The following is a 24,222-nucleotide window of genomic DNA, read 5'->3' on the forward strand; positions in this document are numbered from 1 at the left end:
TATATATATAATAAGTTATGATCAATTCAAATTTGCTATTTAAAAAAATTCGATTTCACGAAAGTGTTTAATTCAATTTAGTTTTTCTTGTGCATGTATAGGCCGCACGATCTAATTAATGGTCAATGCCATTCCTTGCTGACCGATGACGTATACCTACGAAACTCCCTGTACACGCTCCGTACATTCCGTACACTTCATCCTAAAACGTTTCAGGATGCGACTCGACAAGTTCAAAACTGTAGAAGAAATCCCGTTACAAATATTAGGTTTCATTAAACTTCGAGAACATCTGTACGTTAAGTCACGGCAAAGGATAAGCTAATTTGCCTAGCCCACAAATGGACAACTCTATGTGTGAGCATGTTCTTCAACCACAACCGACCAGGGGTGGTCGACCACCCCGTACTGAATATCTTGTAGGCAACGCATAATTCTCGTATGTAATTGCTCTTTGCTCTCCATTGTCGGGATGAAGAGGTCCTCCGTGCAGCTGTTAGTTCTGTATAAAATTCGCTTAATCGGCAAGATAACACATGCCGTGCCACTTCCAAACATTTCCATGAGCCGGCCTTCTCTATGGGCCTCGCGTAACTCACTCATAGTTATCATACGTTCACTTACTTTAAATTCATTCCATTCTCGAGCAATGTCAAGTACCGAGCGACGTGTAATACCCGGCAGGATGATACCATTCAATGGAGGTGTAACCAGCTCGGGGGTATCATCTTTGTCGCGCAAGAACACGAACACGTTCATGGCGCCCACTTCGGTAATCTGTGCGTTATCACCAAATAGCCAAAGCACCTGTTGTAGGCCCAAATTTTCCGCCTCGCTCTGAACCGACAACGTGGGAGCATAATTGCATCCAAGCTTTCTGTCCCCAGTTCCCCCGGGCCACGCTCGCACGTATCGTGGATCAGCTAGAAGACTAATTGGCATAACGCCTGTGCCATAATATGCATCAACTGGGCCCATTATCACGTAGAAATACGCCTCATTGGATTTACCTAGACCCAGTGTTGGCTCGATTCCAAACAACGTTGGCCGTATATAGAGCGAACTCATTGGAGTACACGGAACCCAACCACGGTCAACATCAACAAGTCGCATGAGACAGCGGAGAAATTCCTGTGCATCAAATGTGGGTAGCTGAAGCCGATCGGCGGAAGCGAGCATTCGCTCAATATTGAGCTCTGGCCGGAAAAGTCGAATACGTTCGTCCCGTCCACGGTAGGCCTTTAAACCTTCGAACAGCTCTTGTGCGTAGTGGAGAACTTTTGCTGCCGGATGCAGCTGTATCAAGTGGAAGGGAACGATTTTCGGCTGACCCCATCCAGATCCAAGCTTCCAGTTGCTTTCAAGCATATGGTCCGAAAAAATCGTGCCAAAGGGGAAGTGTTTAGCCTGTGGTCTATTCAGGCAGGGATTCTTCGGTGACTCCTCGATCTTAAGATCTTTGTAAAAAAAAGTATGATTACAATTCGATTCTGCGTTTCGAGAGCTGGAGGTCGAACAATAACGATTGCTGCCGTTCCAAAACAGCTTCGAGCTGGCCGACGGGCTAATCCACGAACACGAAAACCCTCGTAATTTTAACAGGCAGGGTGTTGCTGAAACAGTGTCACTTGGGGACGAGATAAAAGTCGAAGAATAGTTCCGGCGGCCATAGTTAAACGACCACTTATTAACGACGCCGGGAAGAGTTAGGCGTTTCAAGAATAAGCTGGAAACAGGTGCAAAGCTCACAGGCCAATGACATTTGGCGATAATGACGTCTCGTAGACGTGCGTTAATCACATGCAACATTTAATCTTAAAGCTACAATGTTAAGTAAAATAAGTCTGAGCTTAGCTCCGTCGTAATAGCAATTTGCTTCGTTTCTACAACAGCTTAGATTTGTAAAAAGTAAGACTAGTACCGGTATACGCATCACGTAAGTGCTAACAACGTAAAATTGAATGATCTACATTTTTTTTTTTAGGAATGTGCATGTCCTATAACCCATGAAACGATGCGAAACTCTCTCTGTAGCCGCAGGTGAGTGTCTAATAAGCCTAATAACGACAAAAATGTTGCTTTTTTTTTTCTAACCAAGGCTCGATCTGAAGTTTCCCCTGTAAATATTTCTCAGCATCTGTAAGGAAGTGCGCACACTTGGTCTCAAGACACAGAAACCGCTAGATGTCACTCTGATTTTGATGTGATGTTTGGAACACACGTGCTACGTTCTGAAACGAAGCAGCCATTTTTAAAGGTATTAACCCAAACAGTATGAGGGTGGAGCTATGTAAACGAACCCAGATTGTTTTTGTCCTTTTTTCGTCGAAAACTAGTCGGCTTACGCGCTACATAATGTCTTTCGAGACTGTGATTACTGCTCTGGAGCTGCAGCTGATTTTTTGCAAGCCACGATATCGCAGAAACAAAGTACAACGTCAAGTGTCCTTTCTAATTCACTCGATGGTCTGGCTGCTTTATAACGTTTGTAATGAATATATCTGAGGAAATAAATGCAATTAATGTAGGCAGGCACACGTGAATGCGAAGGTCTATAATTTATGTGAGAATTTTCGCCAAAAAAATCGTCGATTTTTTCGCTCGTTTACGGTAGACGTTGGGGTATCTTGCGAAGTAGCCAAGTGGATCGAGGGGTTCAAATATAGCTATATTTTGCGTACTCGATATTTGATAATTATCGTGATTTATTTCCGACGGATATTCTTATGAGCGGGGAGCGATAAGCCAAGCTGGAGAGCGGTAAAGGGACCTCTCCAATGATGAACGAGCCCTTGGGGCACTCAATGCCCACACCCAACAAGACGCTTTACTTTCTTCTCAAAGAACCTACCACCTGATGGGCAACTATGGCGGGCGCACGGTCAGCGTTCTTAGTCTAACGTTAACGTAGGGAATATAAGATAGAGAACTTTTTACCGAGAAATCTAACTAGTCGTGAATTTACGCGTTTCATTAATTGTCATTATGATATTAGCAAAGTTTTTTTGTTATAAGCAAGCTAAATTCTATGTGTGCCGCGAACTAGGTGTTACACACAATACCGTGAGTGTACGGAGTCGAGAAGCACGAACGAAAGGAAGCGTAAAATTGTCTTCAGAGACAAAATTTACTTTCATTATATTATGCAACAATGATCATGTTATTCGGACTTACATATGATCACGCGAAACGCAGAAAGTATACCTCCAAAAGGAGCATTCTTTCCTCGATGGGCAGACCTGTGCTAATATCGCTAGCCGCCGATGGGTTGGTCAGGTGAGCTCCAACTTGGCGATTATGTCATAGTTAATCTATAGCACGAAAATAACTCTGCTGCCTTATTGTTTACATAAAAATGAGTTAGATGGAGGAAAATAGTCGAAATGTAGTAATCGGAACCTGCTGGTTCCGATACGTTCATTGTAACGGCACTCTTTTGAGTGCGTGATTTAACGTGTTCAAACTGTGCTTTTAGTTATAAAGACCAGGTCGAAACTTTTTGTTCTATCTTCTATTCGTATAGTTCAATGAAAATGAAACAATGCTTTAATTCATCTAGCATCGATAGTGATTGAACCACTCTACAAAATCTGGACCTGTATAAATTGCCCCTTTGACCGTTATTTCTCGCACCATAGACGGTTTTCGGTTGAAAAACCAAGATAACACGGCGTATCGAACACAATGCGCAGTGTCAGTAGCTGCGTACGCTATAAGATCAACGTCAGTATGAGTAATGTGTGCATAACCTGTTCATATCATGGAGTCTGGCGGTAGACGCCTCCTTTTTCGGCAGAAGCCGCCGCATTGAGACAGATATTCTACAAGGTAAACGAGGCAGACCATCTTCTGCCCATAAATTAATCCCCACAATAGTCTATGAAAATAATAACAGTGGTAATCATAACAGTTCCTGAAGGCGAAAGGCGCAGGACGGCTTTTTTCTATTCGATAAGATTTAGGCTACATAGCTTTGGCGGTATACATAGTCCCAATGCAAGCTATTCTTCTGAAGAAAATAGGCCCACGTGGATTGCAGATGGCAGTATGGACGACAATCATAGAGCATACTGGACAGGTTCAATCTTACTTAAAATATAATAATAATAGCGCATTAACAGTAGTAATAACAACTAGGGAACACAAGCCGCTGGCAACTATGCTGTTTTGGCTGTGAGTAATTTCGCAAATAAGGCTTATGAATAAACCTTCTGAGATGAAAATGTATGTGTATACGTCCTTTTCCTTTCCTTATTTTTTTTTACTTATTTTACTTCCTACTAGGTGTGCCATCGCAGTCCTCCTTCTGTATAAGCTGGCTCGCTCAGCTCTTATTGGGTGTATATTGATACTCGATACGATAGCTATCGGTTCACCGTTGAAAACGCTTTTTTAAAGAACAGATTAATAAACTAATAGGTCTGCTTGTAGATGTTCTCCGGTCGCTGTAGTCGTTCATCGGCTCTTAGAGTTTGAACCCGTTATTGTTATTATACCCGAAACCCGCTTCCTTTTTCTGGGGCGAATATTTGGATAATAAGTAGTTAAACAAATTATGCTGCGGCCTAAAACTTTAAAGGATGTCATGTACGAGTAAAAATACTAATTTTAAATCGAACAGCGTACCGAATAGTGATTGATAGTACCGAAATCCAAATACTTACAATAGAATCGCTTTAGTCTAAAGGAAATCTTCCCACGTGTGAGTTCCACAATCCTGAAATGTAAACCTAACCTCTAACTCGTTGAAGTCATATTTTGCATACATTATGACCATGATATGACCTGTAGCTCTTATTACTAAAAACCGATAAGTAGTCTAAGACGCATCTACCATGTTCCGTAATTGTGTCACGTAAATTTGGTACCTATTTATGCATTTAATAAAAACAAATTCTTAGTGTGTTACCACGACAATAGATAGGATAGGATAGGAAGCCTTAAATATATTCTTTTCCAAACGGAGAGATTCATAAACGTTTTACTTCACTAAAAGTTGCATCATAATTCTTAGCCTTAAGTGCAGTGCTGCTGTAAACTACTGTTTTAGATGAATAATTGTAAAAAAAAAACTTACATACTTAGAAATTGTCAACTTTAATAGCATTGGTAATTAACTACTAGTTGATCCCAGTCGCTTTGACACATGTTATTAGTAAGAAGGGAGCGTTGCAGTAGTCAATAAAATACAGAGACTTCGTGAACGAAAATCTTGGCCAATTTAAGCGCCCGTCTCGACTAGTCGAACCCGCACTACAGCCCCTTCTTGACACGCTCGCGGGCTTTGGTTGCTGAGTAGTAGTAGTAGAATCCTAGTTCCAGAGGCAGGCAGTTCGATCATCGATATATGTGCGTTGAACGTAAATAGATACAGGATAAAGTTCCTGGGTGAAAACTATTCTTTATCAAGCATTCGTGCTCACCTATGAATGGAAAGACGACCTTACTGTCCAAGTTGCAGCTGCGCGAACTGTTAGCTTCGTCGCGACGTTTAGATATAAGCAGGCTTCCGGAACGCAGCCACGAAGTTCTTCCTGTACCTGACATCAAGAATGCCAGAACCTACGTGCAACACCTGGTTAATATTATCCAGCCTACTGCCCCTCCTCCCGGAAGCATACGCTATTGAACTATATTTCCAGCCTCGTCCGGAGGGCTTACGGCCAAGATACAGCCAGAGTTCTACCCTTTGGCTTCCTCTTAAAAAACAGTTTGTCGAAATGCCCCTTATCGAAATCCTTTGTAGAAATCCATTTATATCCGATACAAAACGTCAGGTATATAAAAGGCTAGCGCGCTAGGGTAGTTCGACCACTAGCTCAATTAGCTCCTCGTTCGTTATGAATCACTTGTCGGAGATGTTCGTGTCAGGGCATATGATACTGCGTGTGGTGTCTTTTGGGCCGATACGTGAAAAGAAGATATATCAATACAACTCGATATCCTCTTGATTTCACAGTGCAGGAACCAATGCAATGTACTGGGGGCTTACGCAGTTAGAAAGCCGTCAGTCCGATAGGTCTGCAATGAGCGTTTCAGATGCGCCGTCGTTCTTGCACCGCGTTTGACGGCACTAATCAATAAGTAATTACAGGCTGCTACACCTTAAGTCCAGTAGAAAGATGCTGCAAGTTAGCAATTTCTGAATCCGACCCGACCCGACCCGACCCGACCGCGCTGTTATCACAGTGAAAAATGACAAAGAAAAGCTGTTCACCGGCTTGCTGATAAAGAAACTGAACATCCGTGAAAGTATTCCAACGAAGTAACATAGGTTCGGTAAGGAACGCTTCATAAACATAGCGCGCAGTATCACGATAGCCAGCAGGAAGAAAACACAGGCCGTACCGTGCAATGCGCTATATACGGTATTCGTCAACTCCAGGATAGACCTTGATTTGGCAACCAGGGACAAAATTATGCTCACGTTAGCCGAGATCGGCGTCTCAACGAATATGCTCAATCTTTCGCTGGAATTCCACAGGAGAACAGGATAACCGTCGACGACGGAGTGGCCAAACAGCTTCAGATGCAGGGCAAATGGTGAAACATATCATATTGCCCACTGCACCCTGGTACTACCTCTAGGACATCTGCTAGATCCTTCAAATGAGTTTTACAAATTTAACGAAATTCGTATAACCCGTATGAAGCAAACTTTTTTAAAAGGCTCTGTATACCCTTCCTGATATTAAGATAGCGTTATTGAGTTGTATTTTCAAAGTTTTTGATTACCACTAGCAAGACTGCATAGACACAATTTTACCTAAAATCTCTGCTAAAGCAGTCGATGTTGATTAGAAATAAGGAAGAGGTGTCACCGTCGACGCTTCGGGTTGCAATGGCGCGTAAAGCTTCCGTGGTGGTTGTCGGTCGACGAACTATTTTGTTAAAGAAGAACGACAATAAATAGATGCGCAGTGTGACGATGCCCCGGATGTAGTAATATAACGTAGAATACATTATAATTCAACTAGAACTAATTGCGTATCGTTCTATGTTACATACATACATACATACATACATACGAGTTATGCCAGCAAATATCAAATCTGGTAATTCATGTCAAAGAAGGATTCTGCTGGCAACATTTCCTACCAATGTGTAGGATATCTTCTGTGTTCCGCCGGCAGAGTGATGGTGCAGACATGATGGCAACAGAACGATAGAATTAAAAGAAAAAACCAATGAAGAATGATCACAGCGGCACATTTGTAATGTAGATTTTCATTTCTGTACTAATTTTGACGATCCCAGCTCCGCCTAAGGGTCTTTCGTCTCGTTGAATGGAAAATCCGCTTATAGCAAGTACTACTGAGGAAAAACAAGCAGCTATGCGAATTTTCCTTAAGTGGCGAGTACACGATATGAGTGCGATAGCGGAAGTGACTATAACACGATCATATAAGCCCCCGACTTCCACCTATGACTTATCGTTTTTACAGGATAAGCGCAGCGCGTACCATCGGCTAAACGGTGATTGTGCAGAGGTAGAGGTTGCCGCCAGGGCAAACACAGAAGAGTCTTCATTTCTATTACTTCGAAATTTATTGGTAAGTTTTGCCTAACGTTGTTCCCTATAGTAGTAATAGATATCGTGAGATAGATCCGCGCAGCTCGTATTCGAGTGAATTTGAGCTAGTCTCACTTTAGCTAAAGAATAGTCGTTCGACCGATATTCTTATAATCGCTTATCTGAATTTACGTGTTTCAGATCGTGTTTGAGATCAGAAAATTCAAAAAGTAGCGATATAAAATTATATTTCCAGTATTTTTCAGCCAGCAAATCAATTACTTGCTACATAACTTTCTATACGGAAACTATGTTATCCTTTTTAAAAAAAGAAAAGAAAGGAAAATTCACGAGGTATTTAGCCGTTATTTCGTAGTAACGAATTTGTAGTACGATCTATTTTCGATAGAATTTGAACACGGTATTGCGACACATATAGCAGTAGAGAGCATAATTTCTGGTCTCGTTAAATCGACAATGGTTGCGAAGCGCGCAGGGACTGAGTACATCTGTAATTCTTCCTATTCGATGACTATTTAGCTAGAAGATCAACGTTAGTTGAATTAAGAAAGGCTGTATCGTCATATCATTGGTTAACCTTTTTTAAGAAATTTAGCCAATACGTCCTGCGCCTTGTTTTCGAGTGGCGCACATTATCCGGTCTTGCAATTGGCTACCACTTTCTGAGCCCGTTCGAAATAGTCTTATATACGTTCCTGACTCCAGCCCTAGAAGTGAACGTGTATCTTCAGCGAATACCCACAGTCTTTTTTTCCTAGGCGGATTTTTCTAGACTAATCACTTTGTGTAAAATCAACTGTCTCATTGACCGGTTGGTTAAACGGTGCCGTCCACACGTGCAGCTTAAATAGAACTCAATAATATTTCGTTCAGATTCTATTAAACTGAATGAGATTCATAATCCTATAACATCATGATGGTCTGCCGTCGCAGCCCTTTTCAAGTATCGTTAGCAGTTACCTTTGGAGTCGATCTTTCGAGATCTTCAAGATTGTATGATGAGCTTCGCTTTGGGATTTGCGGAAATCAATTTGAAATCGTTTACGTTCGGCCTTTGTTAGTGCCTTGTCGTCGCTAACCTAATATGAACCGGCAGGGAAATTCACTGGCTAAGGTAATTAGACAATAAAATAGACGTACTTCACCGTACTGCAGATTATTCTACCAGCTAATTATATTAATGCGAAACACATGGCAGCAAACTATTAAGCAGCAAATTAAGCAGGAACGAAGCTCTACTCGTTAGACATAGTGAATTACTCATTGGCCCTATTCTCATCATGTAGATCGAAGATGTCCCTCACGCCACTTCGCATTTCACCTCTCTGACGATCCATTCCACCTCTGCGCCGAAATGTTCTTCGATTTCCTTGAACGTGGCGTCCGTATCTTCGACAGTGTCGTGAAGTACCGCGGCGCATAGAGTAACTGCGTCAGTGATTCCGTACTCCACTAGATGATACGCTACGCCTAATGATAAGATCCGACAGTCGAGTGAACGTAACCCAAATATCACCCCAATTATACAGCATTCGCAAGCGTACAAGAAGCTAAAAAGCTTTTCCTTTCGAAATTTTCGGTTCACTTGATCGTTATACTCTGATGTTACACTTGACCTTATCTTGCGTTTATCGAAATCTTTTATATTGGAGTTCCTGTGAAATGTAATAGTGAAGTAATGAAAGACGAGACTCACATCAGTTGAATCCGTACTTACCTATGGGGTGATTGATATAGGGTATATCTTCAACACATTTACGCCGCTGGTTTTTATGTTTAACTGCCGCAAAGTGGCAAGCCCGTACGAAATCGCTCAAATTTAAACACGTTTTTGCCATACTGTAGAAGAGCTGTGATTAGTTCACGATAGATAGACTGTAGTTAAAAGTAGTTCCGTCGCTTTTTTGCATTTGTGAATGTTAAGATCTACAGAGAAAAAGTCCGTCACACAATGCGTCAGCAAACTCAGACGTATCGATTGGCGGCGATGAGTTTTTCCTAAATGTTTCGGTTGTCGAGATCTTCTCTATAGAAGAAAGTCTACGAACTCAACAGAATCTTTAATCCAAAAGTGTTTTTAATTTTTTTTTTTTTTTTTGTAAAATATACAGTTGGAATTGGAAGCTATTTGGAATATATAGTTGGAAACAGTGGAACTGGAATGCTTGATAATGATTATGTCATAGAATCTATATTTTGGCCGCGTTTCATAGTTTCGGTGTTTAATCAAAAGCTATGAAAATATAGAAAATTCATTACGTATACGGTCACCACAGCTAAACACATCCACTGGCTCTCAGGTCGTTTCCTACAAAATACATACACTCTGCTGATGATTTTGAACACAAATCTTATCAAATGATGGTATGCGCTCAACGTTTCCCAAGCTGTCGATAGTTCTGAATGTCTTTTGACACAAGTCCGACAATGATGAATCTATGAAAGAAGCTGTCGAAACTACGTATTTGTTAAATTTATCAAGTTACGTTGTTTCAGTTACGGATGTAAACATTCAAGCGGGCAGCGTTTTTGCACGTACCAGCTTCGAATATGAGCGACGCGTAACCTCGTAGCGTCTTGGCCCGCTGCTTATTTTCATTGACAACATTGCCCTTGCCACATGGTGGCATCTCCTCGTATGACAGCACTTTCCCTTCGAGGCACCCTCACCCGGCAAACTAGTTAGAACGGTTTCGGTGAGTCGTAGCCAAGTTGAACAGCTGGCTTGGTCGAATCGGAAAGCTTTTGTCGATGGCGTCTAAGAGCATCTTTCGGTGACATTAAAGGACCATTTTTGACTACAGAAGTAACACAAATATGACACAGTGGTCCTGAGAGAAACCGAACGGCGATATAGGACTGCACGTTGTGGATTGCACTCGAGCAAAATTTAGGCCGTACTAGACTTTCTAATTTTCATCAGTTTTTTTTTTCTAGTTTTCATCGGTCAAGTGGATTCGTACATGTTCCATGCGTGGAACTATATAGGTTTGAACGTAATGTTATCAAGGTCTAAGATGAAATTTTTAAGGTTCAGGTAGAACCTTACAGCTAATTAGTAATAATAGACTTTGGTTAGCTCCCATTAGAAGGCAGTGGGTAGCGTGTTTGCCTGCTATATTTAAGGACATGTGATCGTCTAGCTCTGAGTTCGGGCGTAGAAATGCGGGCACACAAATCCGGACGCTTCCTCTCGTGCGGGAAGAAGGCTTGTATTAACGCTGTAGTTATTTCAAACGCTCTCCCAAAAATTTTTAATTTCCTGTCAGGTATACAGCAGTGTGCTGAACGGCATTTTCTATCTCTCCGTCTCCGCTTCTCTTGCCAAGCCACCGATTCGGGGGTTTCAGCTTGTGAATTTAGTCTGAACCCCTTAGAAACAGCCACATATAGAATGCCATAATGGCCGGCTGCCGACTCAGTTGATTCAACGACGTAATGGTATATGGCAGTGACATCTGCCGAAAGAAATCTCATGCCCCTGGAGGACAGGATTTCGACTTCTTCAGTTGCAACTTGTCGTCTAGAAGCAGTCGGCTATTCGCAAAAAAACCCCTGCCTCCGCTCGCTCCCTTGCTGCTGTTTACTTGTGATCGTATAACTCTTGACCAATTTTCTGCTTTGGCTGTTTACATAGGAACTGGGTAGAGTACTCGTTTCTCGGCTTGCCCGCGGTAGCGCGGTGGGTTTTGTACTTCTTTAAACCTGTCGCGTTTCGCTTTAGGCAAATCACTTTCAGACAATAGCGTTACACCTGAAAACGTGAAGTGACTAAGTCTTGAGCTGGCAAAGTGATCAGGACAAAGAAAAAAGGTTGCGAAGTGATGCGCATGGATAGTGTTATTTTCCAATAATACCTTTCATAATGGGGACAGTTATAAAAGTCAAAAAGCATCGTCGGAGGCTTATCGAAGCTCGTAACATTGGAAAGGGTCGCTAAACACCGGTGAAATCACCGAGAGGCTCCCATGCTTAGCTGTCCCATTTTCATATCAAATTTAATGGTATTCCTGCGCCCTGAACACGACTATGTGTGATAACTTAACTTGTTTTTTGGTAGTTTATCGTGAACGCATGTTTTACCCCTTGGTCGCTTAAACGTGACCCAGCGTTGATCCCAGTCAAATCAATAACCCACATAAACAACTGCTAAGGTTATAATTTATAATGTAGTTTACTCTCCCTATATAAAGCAATTTCTAGCGTATAAGTTTCAACTTAAACAGCATGAGCTGGGCACTATTGAAAACTGGGGAGAGTTAAGGTATATGTATATATATAATATGTACAGCAATAGCGTTCGTAAACAACGTTATTTTCTGTGGGCGTTATATAAGATAACGACTGGATAATCAAAAACAGGTGACTAAAGTTTGAAGAGGCGCTATCGTTGTGATGGACATTCTAATTGTGATTAGCAAGATGGACGGATCCTACTTGATCGACTATGAGGACAATGCACTAAATTGCTAGCCAAACGCAACGTTTCTCTGGAACGTTTGTTCCTGCAGAACATAGGCTTTACAAAGCAACCGTTATGGAGCTGGTGGAGTTTTGCCTCTACCATCAATTTTTACGGCAGGTATTCTGCAGCGCTGTTCCTAATGAAGACATCGCACTAGGTCGGGCTCTTTCGTAATCTACCCTAGGTGGAAAATAGACCAAACCAGCTGAACCTCACAGTGATCAGAAGGTCAAGGATCGATATAAACATTTATTATACAGATCTGTTTTGTGTAGAAGTATTCTATCTGGCTAATTGCATCGTTGCTTTTCGTCCTATCAGGCATCCGCTAAACTACGCAAAGAAAAAAAAAGAAAGAAGAGCGATGTTTTTGGAAACCCTATGCTTTTAACATATCAGGCTAGTAATTTACATTGCGCCACTGTTCTATTTGTGTAGTATTTTCAGTTCCGTAACTAAGCACATGCGTGTTAAACATACCGTATAGCGTACGAATGCTGTATGTCAAAGCGTGTCCCATTTCTCGCCAGAATAGTGGGACAGCATTATTTTTCATACTAGAAAAAGTCAGAAAAAAGGGCAGGTTCATACGAATTTCTAATCGTTCCCTGTTTCTTCGGAGCCGGTCAGGACGCGGCCGGAATTTTCGGCACCTTTTGATCCAAACCCGTTTGTGAGCCCCACCAAATGAATAAATTGCTACTGATGTTGAAACATAAATAGTGGTAGATGTTCTATGTTGTTTTTGCTATTTCATCTGCTGTGCATCAAAGACAGCACTCATATTTTCTCTTAGCGATAAGCAAGCTCTGCTTTATTGGTTAATTAGATAATATATACATATATATATATATGGCCTTATGATACGCTGACGCGTGCCTAATGATAAAAGGTCGTTATAATTACCGCTTTGATCAAAGGCACAAATCCTATTCATTAGCTCACAGCATCGCCGCTGCGTGGTGTATAACTTAGTGTATCACATATTTTGTCCGGTGGAACACAAAAAGGTTAGTGCTAGAATCCCGGATGAATTTTCGAAAACGTAAGACCGTCGTAATCTATGAAGTGGTCACCGTCGAGAATCGTATGCTTCCGACACATTGCAAAAAATTTTAGATAAAAACTCTAGTCGATGAGGCCGGAGACCCGTAGTTGAGACTCTTGAAAACTTAGGAAGTTGGGTTTCTAGATATGTATCTATCCGTATCAGTCATATTCTGAGCGCGTATGAGATTAATGATAATGATTCCTTACTATCCTTTAGGTAATCATCGAGACTAAAGTGAAATGGCACTGCATAAAGTGGTAAGTATCTGATACTAGAAAAAATTATTAGGTCGTCCGTCTATTAGAGATTGTCCGATAATCTAGCGGATCGAACGAGTACTTGGCCTTCAGTGATTTCGTATTCTTTTGCTCGTGCTCAATTGACCGAATAGATTCTGCAAGAGTCGTCATTTTTCCATAGCTTGAACCGATCAGCATAATGCTTAAAGCATGACTTTCATTGATCTTGTTTTGTGTTGCATGCCCGCCGTGAAGTTTGGGGGCAGCGGTTTTATTGTATGGTCTTAATTAAGTTGTGATAGCATAACGGTGAAGTACTCGTTCACGAGCACGCACTTTATTTGAAGCTATTAGGCTGACGTAGGCGATTTTGTGTACGAGGTCGCAGCGAGTACCTATCAGTCTGTCGTAAGTCAGAAACGCAGTGAGGTCTTTGTTCATGATGTAGGCAAATACAGAAACTATCTATAAAAATGCTAGCAGCTATGAAAATTCTAGCAGAAGATAAACGCTCGCTGCCCTGTCACGTTTACGTTCGGTGTCATTCGTAGCAATGTTCGACCAAACATAATGGTAACGTAATTGATACGTCTTGTCTGATTTCTGCCGGGCTTCTTGTCAGGCAGATAAGATCATAATTGTCGTTTATGTGCTTTTCGTATCTTCTAATGGTATTCAGTGTTCTACATTAAATAAGATCGACATCTTCTCACGCGGAAGTTTGTTTTCAATCGATTAGCTCTCAACTAAGGTACATGGAAAAAATTAGACGACTGGGAACCCGAGTATTCCTACGAAGTGTCTATAAACAGAGCTTTTATAATATAATAAACAGATAGATTCTAAAAATTCTATGAATAGGGATCGTGTGAAGCGTACCTTAGCGTTACTGTGGCTACATTATCACTGCCTCGTAATGCTGAGTCTTGCCGTGAGAACGGTGCTCACGACAAATGATATTACTACAAGTAATAATCAAGCTATTCGATGACTCTAAACGCTACTGATTCAAAGCAGAATAGGTAGATTTGGGCAGAGATTCCTCATGGGACTGTCTGACACTATCTAGACATTACTGAGATCCGAATGGAAGACTGAATAAACACTCCGTCGGTCGAACACCAACCAAGTCACAAACCCCCCAAACAATATAATCAGACATTAAAATTGGAAATCTTCCAAAAGTAATCAATCGTTAGCTCAGCCTGCCCAGGAAGGCCGAAACGAGATTGACAGATTTTAGAGAGCGATCGAGCGCGATTTGCGATCGGATTCAAACAGCCCCCAATGAAATCTTGTTTTCAGCTCAAAATATTGAATTGTGGTTTCAGATTGATGAAGTTAATTCGACTCGGTAGGCCTCTTCTAGAGTCTCATCATCCCAGTTAATTGCTTCATTACCCTAAACCGTGGACACGTTACCTTATTTGATCAGCGCTGACTTGTGTCGTAATCATCACATTGAAAGCGCTCAGTAATTGCGGTATCGTCATTTGTAGATATGGAACGTCTACAAACTTCCCGCGATAATTGCAACATTATTAAACTAAATTGAAAGTTCACTAAGTTATTTCAATAAGAGCTAATCTACTTGTCGAATCGTCCAGTCGCTCCATCGAAACTGTACGCGGCAGTTCTTCGACAAATTTGTTCGGCTGCGTTGATCTATTTGTAAGCAGTAGTTTATTATGAATCGAGATGTTTTGCACGATCTTTGCGTATGTTTACATATGCATCATCCGTAGTTCGTGCGTTCCTTCGGGTTTGGCGAGAAGGAACACCTTGTCTCTCTCTATCTCTCTCTCTCCTGAGCCAGTATTTCTCGCAGCTAGAAGGGAAGCAGTCACCAGAAGGATTTCGATGCTGCTTGCACGGTACTAAGCAATTTCTCGGAAAATCAGAAAAAGTTAGTAGTATACGAGTGGACAAATTAGCTTCTACAAAAGTTCAATTTATTTGCTGCCTCGTATTTTCGTCTCTGAGCTGAACAGCTGAGGCTGGTCTTGGGTAATTACAGTTGACGTCACGATTGCCTGACCCAAGTTGGTACGGTGGAATCGGTGGGATTTTATGCTTGACGCCGCTTGAAAATGTACTTCTGTGTACGTCTCGACCTGGTAAGCTTATTCCTTATGCTGGTAAAATTATAGGATTGGTAGTGTGTTGAACTCGGCTACCGACGAACGACGCAGGCGGAGATAAGTTAAAACCAGTTCACGTTTTAATGCTCAGTCAACTCGGGCCACTTTGGTATAATTCATTGCCGCTTGATTCAAAATCAAAAAAGATTCAGCGCCCTCGCGGATAAGTTATCGAAGGATAATAAGTCAGCAATTCAACGGTTCTTTACGATTGATCAGTCACGCTTCTGCTTTCATCTCATGTGTGAAACATGAATGTAGATCACCACTGTCTGCCTCGAGTACGTAACGCGTTATTTCAAAGAAAAAAAAATACACTGTGCCCATAATAATGTTTTTCGGCTTCCATACACGAAAGCTTACGTATGGGAAAGGTTACGCTACGTTGCCAACGTAGCTTATTTGAAAATGTAGATAATTTGCCCGCATGTAGCATAACAAAGTACAAAGACTGGCATCTCAGTGATCGTCTAAACCAATGGCCAATAGAAACTGAGCGCCGCTATTCCTCGTGGGCACTCCCGTACGCCTTTTTCCCCGAATGTGGTATTTTGCAATAGACGACGCTATAATCGATCGAAAACAATTGTTGATTGCTTGAAAACCCAATGAGGATTGCTGCTGAACGATGTTGGCTGATTACATTTACAATTATAAACCTAACAACGATCCAAGTAAAACGAGAATATATATATAGATGTATGCTCTAAATACTCAAAACTCTTGAGCAGCGTAGCTGTCCTTACCTGAACAATAGAAATTTGCGACAAGCTATAGCTACCCTGCGAAGATCGTGTCTCTACAAATGCACCTCAGGACCCTTTTTCTATTCCGCAATAGGTTAGTCTTAAGCTGATCTTGAATCGAAATGATCTGCGTTTTTTGAACCTAAAACAGTTTTACTGAATGATAATTAACACAAGAATAGCAATCTACATTGCTCGAGAGCTGGTTCTTATCGTTTTATATGCTTTATCGTTTTATTTTTATCGCTGCGCGGCAGTTAGAAACCATGAGTTTCCCGACTTAAAAAATGACAGCATCAAATATGTCCCGTCTGTTGACCCTTGCAATGGCCGAAATAATGCTAAAACAGTGCAGTAGATCGCGGTTGTTAGTACAAACGACCAATACAATTTCGATCGAAATCTACTCTTTTAATTTTATTCATCAGCTGTTACTGTTGATGTCGAAGACCTTGTTTTATTGGTCGTCAATGGCAATCATCACGAGCTCTTAGAAGTATAACGCTTTCTTGAACGGTCGTCTGCAGATTCTTCTCACGTCCTACTGCCTTCAGTTGGCCTACTCCGATTGGGATTTTCAGAACGGTCGACCTGCATTACAACTACCAGCAGCTCACAATTTAGCCAGCAACTATCCGCTGCCGTTTTCAATTACTAACGGCGCGTACATCCCGTCAACGCCCGTGTCGTCATGGCGGTTCAACGTGAAAAGGTAACTCATACTATACTCCATGATAACTACTAAGAGTACTTACTAACGCTTAGAGAACCGGGTGTTTCAAAACTCTGTTCTTCGGCCTCAAAGCTATACTGGCATTTTGTGACTTACTTCAAACGTCACCTGATCTGGCCTTGTTAGGCTTCCATTTAGTTTCAATTCAAAAGTATCGAGAGTCATTAAACTTCATAAAATGAACTTCCATGGTAGGTGATGTGATTTCTAATCAATATATTTGGCCTTCTTAAATTTAGCAGTAGTCGGCCTCGCGTCGCTGACTAAACAAAATCAAAAGAAAGGAAAGATCGATAGAAAGTGACGGTTAAAATAAATTCATTCATTTTGTACATTGAATAATTTGACAAATGCTTCTTTGGACTTCATCAGTCGGCCGTTGTCGTTGGCATTTTTTTCGCTCGCCGAATTCCCGGCACAGAAAAAAAGGCAGGACGATGGATAGTTTGATGTAAACACGTTACTACAAAGACAACTATGAATAAATGGGTGAATCTGGTTGACGCCGGAGAGGGTACGATTACAGATGATTATAAAAATGTTGTTTCAAATGCCCATCAACAAGCTGTTATTATAGTTATAATAGTTCGGCAACGGAGATAAAGAGAAGCCCATTCAACCCACTACGAAAATGTGGGCAAACATTGTTCTCAAATTAAGGCGTCAAGCTAAGGTCGGCAATGTGTATCGTTTAAAGTTAACAGATTGTGCTTGTACTAAGAGAATGGATTAGTATTAAGGTAATAAACATGTTTGATGAGTCCTGTGATGGTGTAGTGGTAAATTGTTTGCATTTTCTAGGTTTGAAGAATCTTCATATGTGGTTCGTTCCGCACCGAGGGGACCAGCGGTTGGCCGACTCGATCCCTAAGGCAGTGTAATGTTTGCGTTTGTATAACCTCACAAAAAAAATTAAAGATATCACAGTAAAAACGGTGTTTGTTTGCGGCGCTTAAAATAAATTTACCGTCTTAACTGGAAGCTCTCTATTTATCAATAACTACACGTGCCATTACAGCGGAGTGCCTACATGGATCATTACGACCACGGAAATAGAAACTCGTACTGAATCTGTAAAGCCAGTAGATAAAGACGGTGAGGACCCCGATTCCCCTCTTGGACCTAATCTTAAAGAGGAGGGGGTAAGTTTTAAGAAATGGAAAATCAGACAGCTAAGATGAGCCGAGTGAAAAGGCATCCCCATTTGATAGATTTTTACTATGAAGAAGCACACTTTCGGTATATTAGAATAACTATTTATGTGTGAAACTCCTTGCGGTCTCTCTCTCTCTCGCTCCCGATAAAAATTCGTTTTTGTTTTCGCTTTGACTTCTTTTCTTGAAATTAAAACTGTAGGTGATGGAATCCTCTGGTATCGACGGCGAAGATGGAGAAGACTTTGATGTGGAGTTCCCAGCTCGCCATGAAAAAGAGCCTGCAGTGAGAGCCCGACCAGCGTTCGCCGATCTAGACAAGTATGAGGAGATGAGGATGCCTTCGATAAGCGCGAATAATTCTTTACAAGTCAACCAGGTAATATAAGTTTATCACAGGAACTCATATATATATATATGAGAAACGACACATATTGAGTTGGGTTGTCACCACGTTTAGGCCATAGTGAAAAATTCTGTTACGTTTCTAATAAGGATGGGGCCATTCTAGCTCACTATAGCAAAATTTCTCCGTGGGAGTTAGCCTACTTCGCTGGAAATAGCCCACGGTCGCAGATGTTTAACATTGTTTTTGCGATACCGATTCTTAGACGAAAACAGTGACGATGAATCGTACAACTGTGATGAAGATCGAGTTTCTTAATACTTCTGTCCTACCCGTTGTCCTTCGCGTTGATCCGTCACAGAGAACTAGCCAAGGTGGCAACGGTAGCAGCAGCAGCGGCAATAAGACGTCTGATAGCCAACAGCAAGCCCAGGAAGTAAGTTGCAAAATTCAATATTCACTGACGGGCAACATAAACACTGAATTCAAGACTTGAAGAAAAATCTTCATGAATCTTGTCTAGCGGTAAATTGAGCTGCCCCAAATTGTAGGACTACTGGATGGCTTAGATTCGAAATTGGCTACAAATATAAGTTGTTTTTCATGTCAGCTTAGAAAGTTTAAATGCTTACGGATGATATAATAAATCGTCCGAAACATTTGCCCTAGCACAAGTCCGTGTGTTATCCAAAACGCAGAGCGATTTAAAGCTCCGTTGTTTTTATTCCGAGCAGAACTTTTGCCTACTGTTATTAATCAATATACCGTACTTTAGTATAATACTTTATTGTTTTCTATGTAAAATGATTTCCTGAATAGGACAAATATTCGTCGAACTTTGATAGTTCATACAGCGCTAAAGAAAGCAGTCCACGTAAGACTGCCTATATGGGACCGAACCAGAGTCATAGTCGACGTTTTCCTGTAGAAGACACCGGTTCACAGATACATCCGGCTGATCAGAGCCCTCCCCAGTCCTGGTCTACAGACGATCTGCGATCGGTTTCTAATTCACCTGTCACCTATACAATCACTCGGCCGCTTCCACCAGTGCCGCTTGCACACAAACAGCTGTACTATCCTGAATTTGTTAACTATTGGAAGAAACGATAGCGGATGAGAACGCAGAGGTCACAGAACATAACACAGAAATATTCAGTGGAATAACGCCGTGATTAATGTCTTGTTGGAGGTTTGTTATAGATAAGCAATTACTTGGTATTACCATGCACGGAAAGAGATCAGTAAGTTAGCGAATCTCGAGTAATTGGTACCTGATTTATTAATAGTTGATCTCCTAGCTTGTGTAAAACCCAATGCATCGGACCGTGCATGTGGCCAGTCTGCTCATTTTGATATAAAATAGTGTACCTATTATGATAATCCTGGAAAGAGCGCAGTATCCGACCCAGAGATGGTCTGTGGACCCTAGTTGCCGACAGAACTTAATGAAGAAGCTCTTGAAATTAGCAGAGTTGTATGACAAAACAAATATGTACCAAAACTATTCGACTAACTATTTGTCAACCTTGATTACTTACATATGGCAGCACGAAATCCGAATAAAAATCGTATGCAGACGATTAGAAAAAACTAAAATTTGTGTGTTATCTTAGGTTTTTGTATGGTATTATTAGAAACACTTGTGGCACGTATTCACCGCGAAAGGAACGATAAAATTAGGTTGAGCCGCATCTGTTTATTCATCTATCTGAAAGATAACCTATCGTAAAAAAATTTCAAAAAAGGAACGCTATATCTGCGTATATTAATCTCTATAGCCTTTCACCTGTCACTTTCATACTAGGCAAAACTTTTCTGTGCCCGATATAGCATGTGTAACGTGTACCTGTTCCTGCGGTTTTTACGATACGCAAACATAGATAAACCTTTGTAACCTGTAACATAGACCGCCAGCTGATACAGAGCCAATCGCCTCAGCCGACGCCGTTTGATTTCAGATGAACTGAAGCAGAGGAAACTCAAGGATGGAACAGTCGGGCATTTTCTTTGCGTGCGCTTAATAGTGGTAAAAAATGAAGCCTTTGCTTTTGTGATGCGTGCACCTTGTACGTGGCAGCTTGAGTTGCATACGATATCAGGCATAACGTAAGGAGATCATCGATAACATTCGCATATGCCTGCCTGTCGTAGTGCTCCTAGACGGCTGAACGCGTCCACCTTCATACGTATACTAAGAAATAGTGCAAAGCTCACCTGTATGCCTCTAAATGAGCCGTTCAGAATATCAATAGAATGATGTGGCATACTTCGATCCATATACGACTACGATCACATCTAACATTTCTTCTGGCGTTAACGTCGAAGTGACTGAGTCGTGAGGTGGTGATACACGCGTTATTGATCATCGCAAAATCTCACGACGCCATGTTGGTTACGAGCTTCTCATTAGAGTAATTATTATGAAATACGTCATGCGTATTATTAGACTGAATTGTTGCAGTGTGCAGGTCACAAGCTTGTCAAGGGAAGTTAATAATTGCGTGATAGCGGTCAAAAGCAAATATAGTTCGGCAGGATCCCTTTAACCTGAACTGACGGTTGGTATTCTGTGTATTACGCAGAGCAACTGGATCATTCTAGGGCTTTCTGATTAGCTTAACGGAAAAAGTATGCTTATGCCTTTACCTGCTGTTAAGGCCGTCCCCATTGATTATGCGATTCACTTGCTAGCGAGCTACCGTCTGCCCTGGATACACCTACGCATAACATTATCACTCGTAAGTAGAAAAATAGGAATGTGACGCAATTAAGACGCGTACTTCGTGCCAAATACTTATTTCTAGTGGACTGTAGATGAGAATACCGAAGAACTTGTTCTTTGATTGAGTGCGCCAGGCCCATATTCAAACCGATGTCTCAAGTGTTGTCAAGCAACATAGCTCCGTCGAACAACCCAAATCCGTTCTGAGTCTAACTATAATGACATATATACGGGTGTCTGTATCAGTTATTAATGTATTATGTTTTACATACTGTTTTGTTACTTCTCTATCATTCCTATGAAGTAAGTGCATAAGGCAGGATGTCGACGAAATCATCAATGATTTATAATCCTCTCGTTCTCGATTGTAGTGTGTTGTGAGTCTCCAGTATTTAAAGCATAATGTATCACGTATAACAGTAAGGCGGGATGAAATAACACTTGGTGACTTGGTCCTAGTTTTATGGCCCTTACAACAAAGGGAGGCTCCTGCAAACAAGGCGTCGTGTTCACTCAGTAACGTAACGAGGTTCTTACCAAGTTTTCACACAGATTATCTTAGATACATTTACATCAGATGTGGGTAGACCACATGATGTAACTGAAATGCCAGTTCCCTGATCTAGTTTGGTAAAAAATCATGTCCGTCTTATTACTTTACTAGCGTCTAGCGTTGTAGACTGGTTGCTTGCTGTACCTGCACAAAATACTTTCTATGGTCTAGACAGAGTAGGACACGCTATTCCGAGTTGATCGAAGTTTTTTTACATACTCATTTCAGTAAGTCGCCATAATGAGGATCGCACCTTTATAACGCAAGCAGTCTGCGTCGCAATCATCTGAATGTCGTAAGAGTGGATTTGTATGATTGTGTTGCTTCACTAAAAACTATCTCATAAAATTCTCAAAAATCCCGCCGAAATTTTTCCCTTTACACATCGTGTGTGTATATGTATACGAATAGTTGAATAGGACTGCTCGGTTCTTACACACGCGGTACTGTACAGTTTAAGCAACACCATCGATAGCAGTTGAAGTGCCAAAATGCTCTCTGCTCGCTTCGCTTACGTAACCCGCGCGAAGTTTAAAGAAGAACTCCTTTCGTTTGCTAAATCTACACTTAGCGCTGTAGTGTAACATCCTTCCACGTACGACATATTAAAACCCGGTCGTTACTCTCAATACCGCCGCAATGATAGTCACATTGTGTACGCCAATTATACGCACTATATCAGTATAAAAATAGCTATTTTTTTTAGAAGTACTCGAAATGACTCTTATTCATATCGCTCGAGAGGCCTTTCCTTTATAAATTCATAACTAAGGAGGCATCCATCAAAGTTAAAGTTCAACGTAGCAACGTCTAACTTGTCAACGACATTTCTAAATGTATCTAAAATGGAATTAAAGAGACTAGCGAGCCAAGAGATAAGATAGCACAATATTGCTTTCTATCTAAGAGTTACATGATTCTAGCAAAATTATGATAGGACAATATAAAGATACTGTGTCAGTTCAAGGTTTGCTGTCTTTCGCGAGTCGACCATTTCGAAAGCTGGTGACGATCTTCATGACCAATTCTATCGTTTTGTACGTGAAATGCACGTGTGTCTATATTGACAGACGCAGGTGTCTGCCTGGGCTGCTATACAGCATGAGGGGGCGTTTGTTCAGGTTTAAGGTAGTAAATAATTATTGATTATTCCAGAGTACAATGTTGGCACTGTTGTCGAAGATGGCTGTATCGAATAGCGGTATACTCTGCCCGAGCCTGGATAGATGGTCCGCCACCACTCAGTCTGAATAGAGCCTATTTGTGCGTTGTGTCTGAGTGGTGGGCCCGTGTAACTGTAGGCAACTCGAGGCGTCGAAACGGTGCAGTGATCAAAAACCAAGGTTAAATTTGAACTCCGTTCCCTTTCATAGAACAAATCTACAATGGCTACGTATTTCCAGTGTTATGACGCAGCTGATGAATCGAGCTCTTGTTGCGTGCTTTCTTCGCATAGGTCTTATTCAATTGATCGTCTCGTAATTAAAGCACAGAAGGAGGTAAGCAGCATGTGATCACGTTACGTATTTGCCATTGGCCTATACAAACAAACTGAAAAAAAATACTTCGGTAAATATACATTATATTCAGCCAGCTAATATTTTTTAAGGAGTTGGTGTCCGTGCAGGTCGTGACATTTATATACTTGTTGCAGCAAAATGGTAAGTTTAAGCCGACTAACAAACATAGTAATACACCAACTTCCTTGAGATCTTGCGTTGTTTACGCATCACTGCGACCACTATGTAAATCTTGTCTCATACTAGATAGTAGAATTATCTCGCAGCAAAACGCTGACGCTGTACGAATGGATCGTCGTTGAAATAGATATCTTTTCCCTTTTTGAAGGTTTAGTTGAAAAAAAAAGCGTATTCTGTTGACGTCTTCTATCTTAGTAGCCAAAAATCGCTCTGATTATCAATCATATTTTCACCGTCTGACTTCTCGTACTCCTTACACTTTTCGCAACATGTACGATAACATCATATGAGTTATATAAATATAAACTACTTAGCTTGGACATAAAATAGCTGGCCATTTTTAGTTGTCTTATTACAACCCAGTTGTCTACTTTAGCTGTTGAGGTCGAGCCGTCATCCAAGCGGCAGCTTCCGCTAACGTTGAATTTAGGGGCTTGTCGAGGAGCATTAGTGTGCAGTCCGAGTTGACACTTCGTGCGGTCTTTGAAAACTACGTCAGCTAGGTCCTTCTCAATCGTGATTTTCTCTTCTTAATGTTCTTCTCTTCAGCTCAAAGCAGGTTACGTCCACCATACGTGGATTATGAATCTACAACGTCCAGCTTACCGCCGGTGGGTGCATTCGCGTTTTACCAGTTGTAAAGTTCGAGCTTTAGGCAGACACGCTTTCAAGGAATGAATGCTAATGTATTCGACCTTCCAATAGCTTTTCTTTGCCGTTCGCTATTAAATAGAAGATTAAGGATTAACTCTTTCAACCGATCTTTGCTACGCCTCTTGTGTGTCCTCCTGAAAATATATATTCTCGCATCTTTCTCTCTCGTCTCCTCTCCTAT

General features: G+C 41.3%; 4 protein-coding genes and 1 pseudogene across 15 annotated transcripts in view; 3 read left to right on the forward strand and 2 right to left on the reverse strand.

Annotated features, from left to right (window-relative positions):
* Positions 1-20,008, forward strand: part of LOC111245125 (uncharacterized) — a 37,842-nt gene extending 17,834 nt beyond the window's left edge. For 3 of the 6 annotated variants that reach the window (XM_022793018.2, XM_086982065.1, XM_086982064.1), the window contains 7 exons: positions 7,446-7,553; positions 13,267-13,307; positions 16,704-16,888; positions 17,928-18,051; positions 18,266-18,442; positions 18,675-18,845; positions 19,229-20,008. In XM_022793018.2, coding sequence (XP_022648753.1) covers positions 13,290-13,307; positions 16,704-16,888; positions 17,928-18,051; positions 18,266-18,442; positions 18,675-18,845; positions 19,229-19,522 — 969 coding nt within the window. In that variant the 5' untranslated portion in view covers positions 7,446-7,553; positions 13,267-13,289 and the 3' untranslated portion in view covers positions 19,523-20,008. Of the gene's footprint in view, positions 1-7,445; positions 7,554-13,266; positions 13,308-14,994; positions 15,407-16,703; positions 16,889-17,927; positions 18,052-18,265; positions 18,443-18,674; positions 18,846-19,228 lie in introns of those variants that run through there. The other 3 variants (XM_086982063.1, XM_086982062.1, XM_022793017.2) reach the window with 3 other exon arrangements.
* LOC111245124 (branched-chain-amino-acid aminotransferase, cytosolic pseudogene) lies at positions 41-1,915 on the reverse strand (annotated as a pseudogene).
* Positions 7,860-10,119, reverse strand: Mesh1 (Metazoan SpoT homolog-1). 6 transcript variants are annotated; one of them, XR_015322528.1, is made up of 5 exons: positions 9,858-10,118; positions 9,252-9,460; positions 8,774-9,004; positions 8,495-8,613; positions 7,860-8,241 (listed from the first exon to the last, which is right to left on the reverse strand). XR_015322528.1 is itself a non-coding variant. In XM_086982076.1 (3 exons), exons 2-3 carry the CDS (start codon positions 9,370-9,372, stop codon positions 8,835-8,837), a joined length of 291 nt encoding a protein of 96 aa, XP_086838202.1. In that variant the 5' UTR covers position 9,373; positions 9,858-10,119; the 3' UTR covers positions 7,860-8,834. The 6 variants fall into 6 exon arrangements, 3 of the variants coding, with proteins under 3 accessions (XP_086838202.1, XP_086838201.1, XP_086838200.1); XR_015322526.1 differs by having other exon boundaries at positions 7,860-8,613; XR_015322525.1 differs by having other exon boundaries at positions 8,495-9,004; positions 9,858-10,117.
* Positions 20,009-20,366: 358 nt separating the features above from the next.
* Positions 20,367-24,222, forward strand: part of LOC111244842 (semaphorin-5B-like) — a 52,021-nt gene continuing 48,165 nt past the window's right edge. The window contains exon 1 of the mRNA XM_086982061.1: positions 20,367-20,970. The gene's annotated coding sequence lies outside the window, so the exon portion shown is untranslated. The remainder of the gene's footprint in view (positions 20,971-24,222) is intronic.
* LOC147757380 (uncharacterized) overlaps positions 20,964-24,222 on the forward strand; it is a 5,941-nt gene continuing 2,682 nt past the window's right edge. Inside the window, exons 1-2 of one of the 2 annotated variants that reach the window (XM_086982073.1) lie at positions 20,964-21,150; positions 22,843-23,186. In XM_086982073.1, the coding sequence (XP_086838199.1) occupies positions 23,073-23,186 (114 nt within the window). In that variant the 5' untranslated portion in view covers positions 20,964-21,150; positions 22,843-23,072. The remainder of the gene's footprint in view (positions 21,151-22,842; positions 23,187-24,222) is intronic. The other variant, XM_086982072.1, reaches the window with a different exon arrangement.

Source organism: Varroa destructor, unplaced genomic scaffold (assembly GCF_002443255.2).
Source record: "Varroa destructor unplaced genomic scaffold, Vdes_3.0 BEIS01000002.1, whole genome shotgun sequence".
Taxonomy (NCBI): Eukaryota; Metazoa; Arthropoda; class Arachnida; order Mesostigmata; family Varroidae; genus Varroa; species Varroa destructor.

What these genes read in the sequence shown, in the direction of transcription:
- Mesh1 (XM_086982076.1), bottom strand. Translation starts at nt 9,372, where the DNA reads ATGGCAAAAACGTGTTTAAATTTGAGCGATTTCGTACGGGCTTGCCAC. An exon ending in CTATATCAATCACCCCATAG is followed by an intron (nt 9,005 to 9,251) that starts GTAAGTACGGAT and finishes TCTTATCATTAG; the next exon opens with GCGTAGCGTATCATCTAGTG.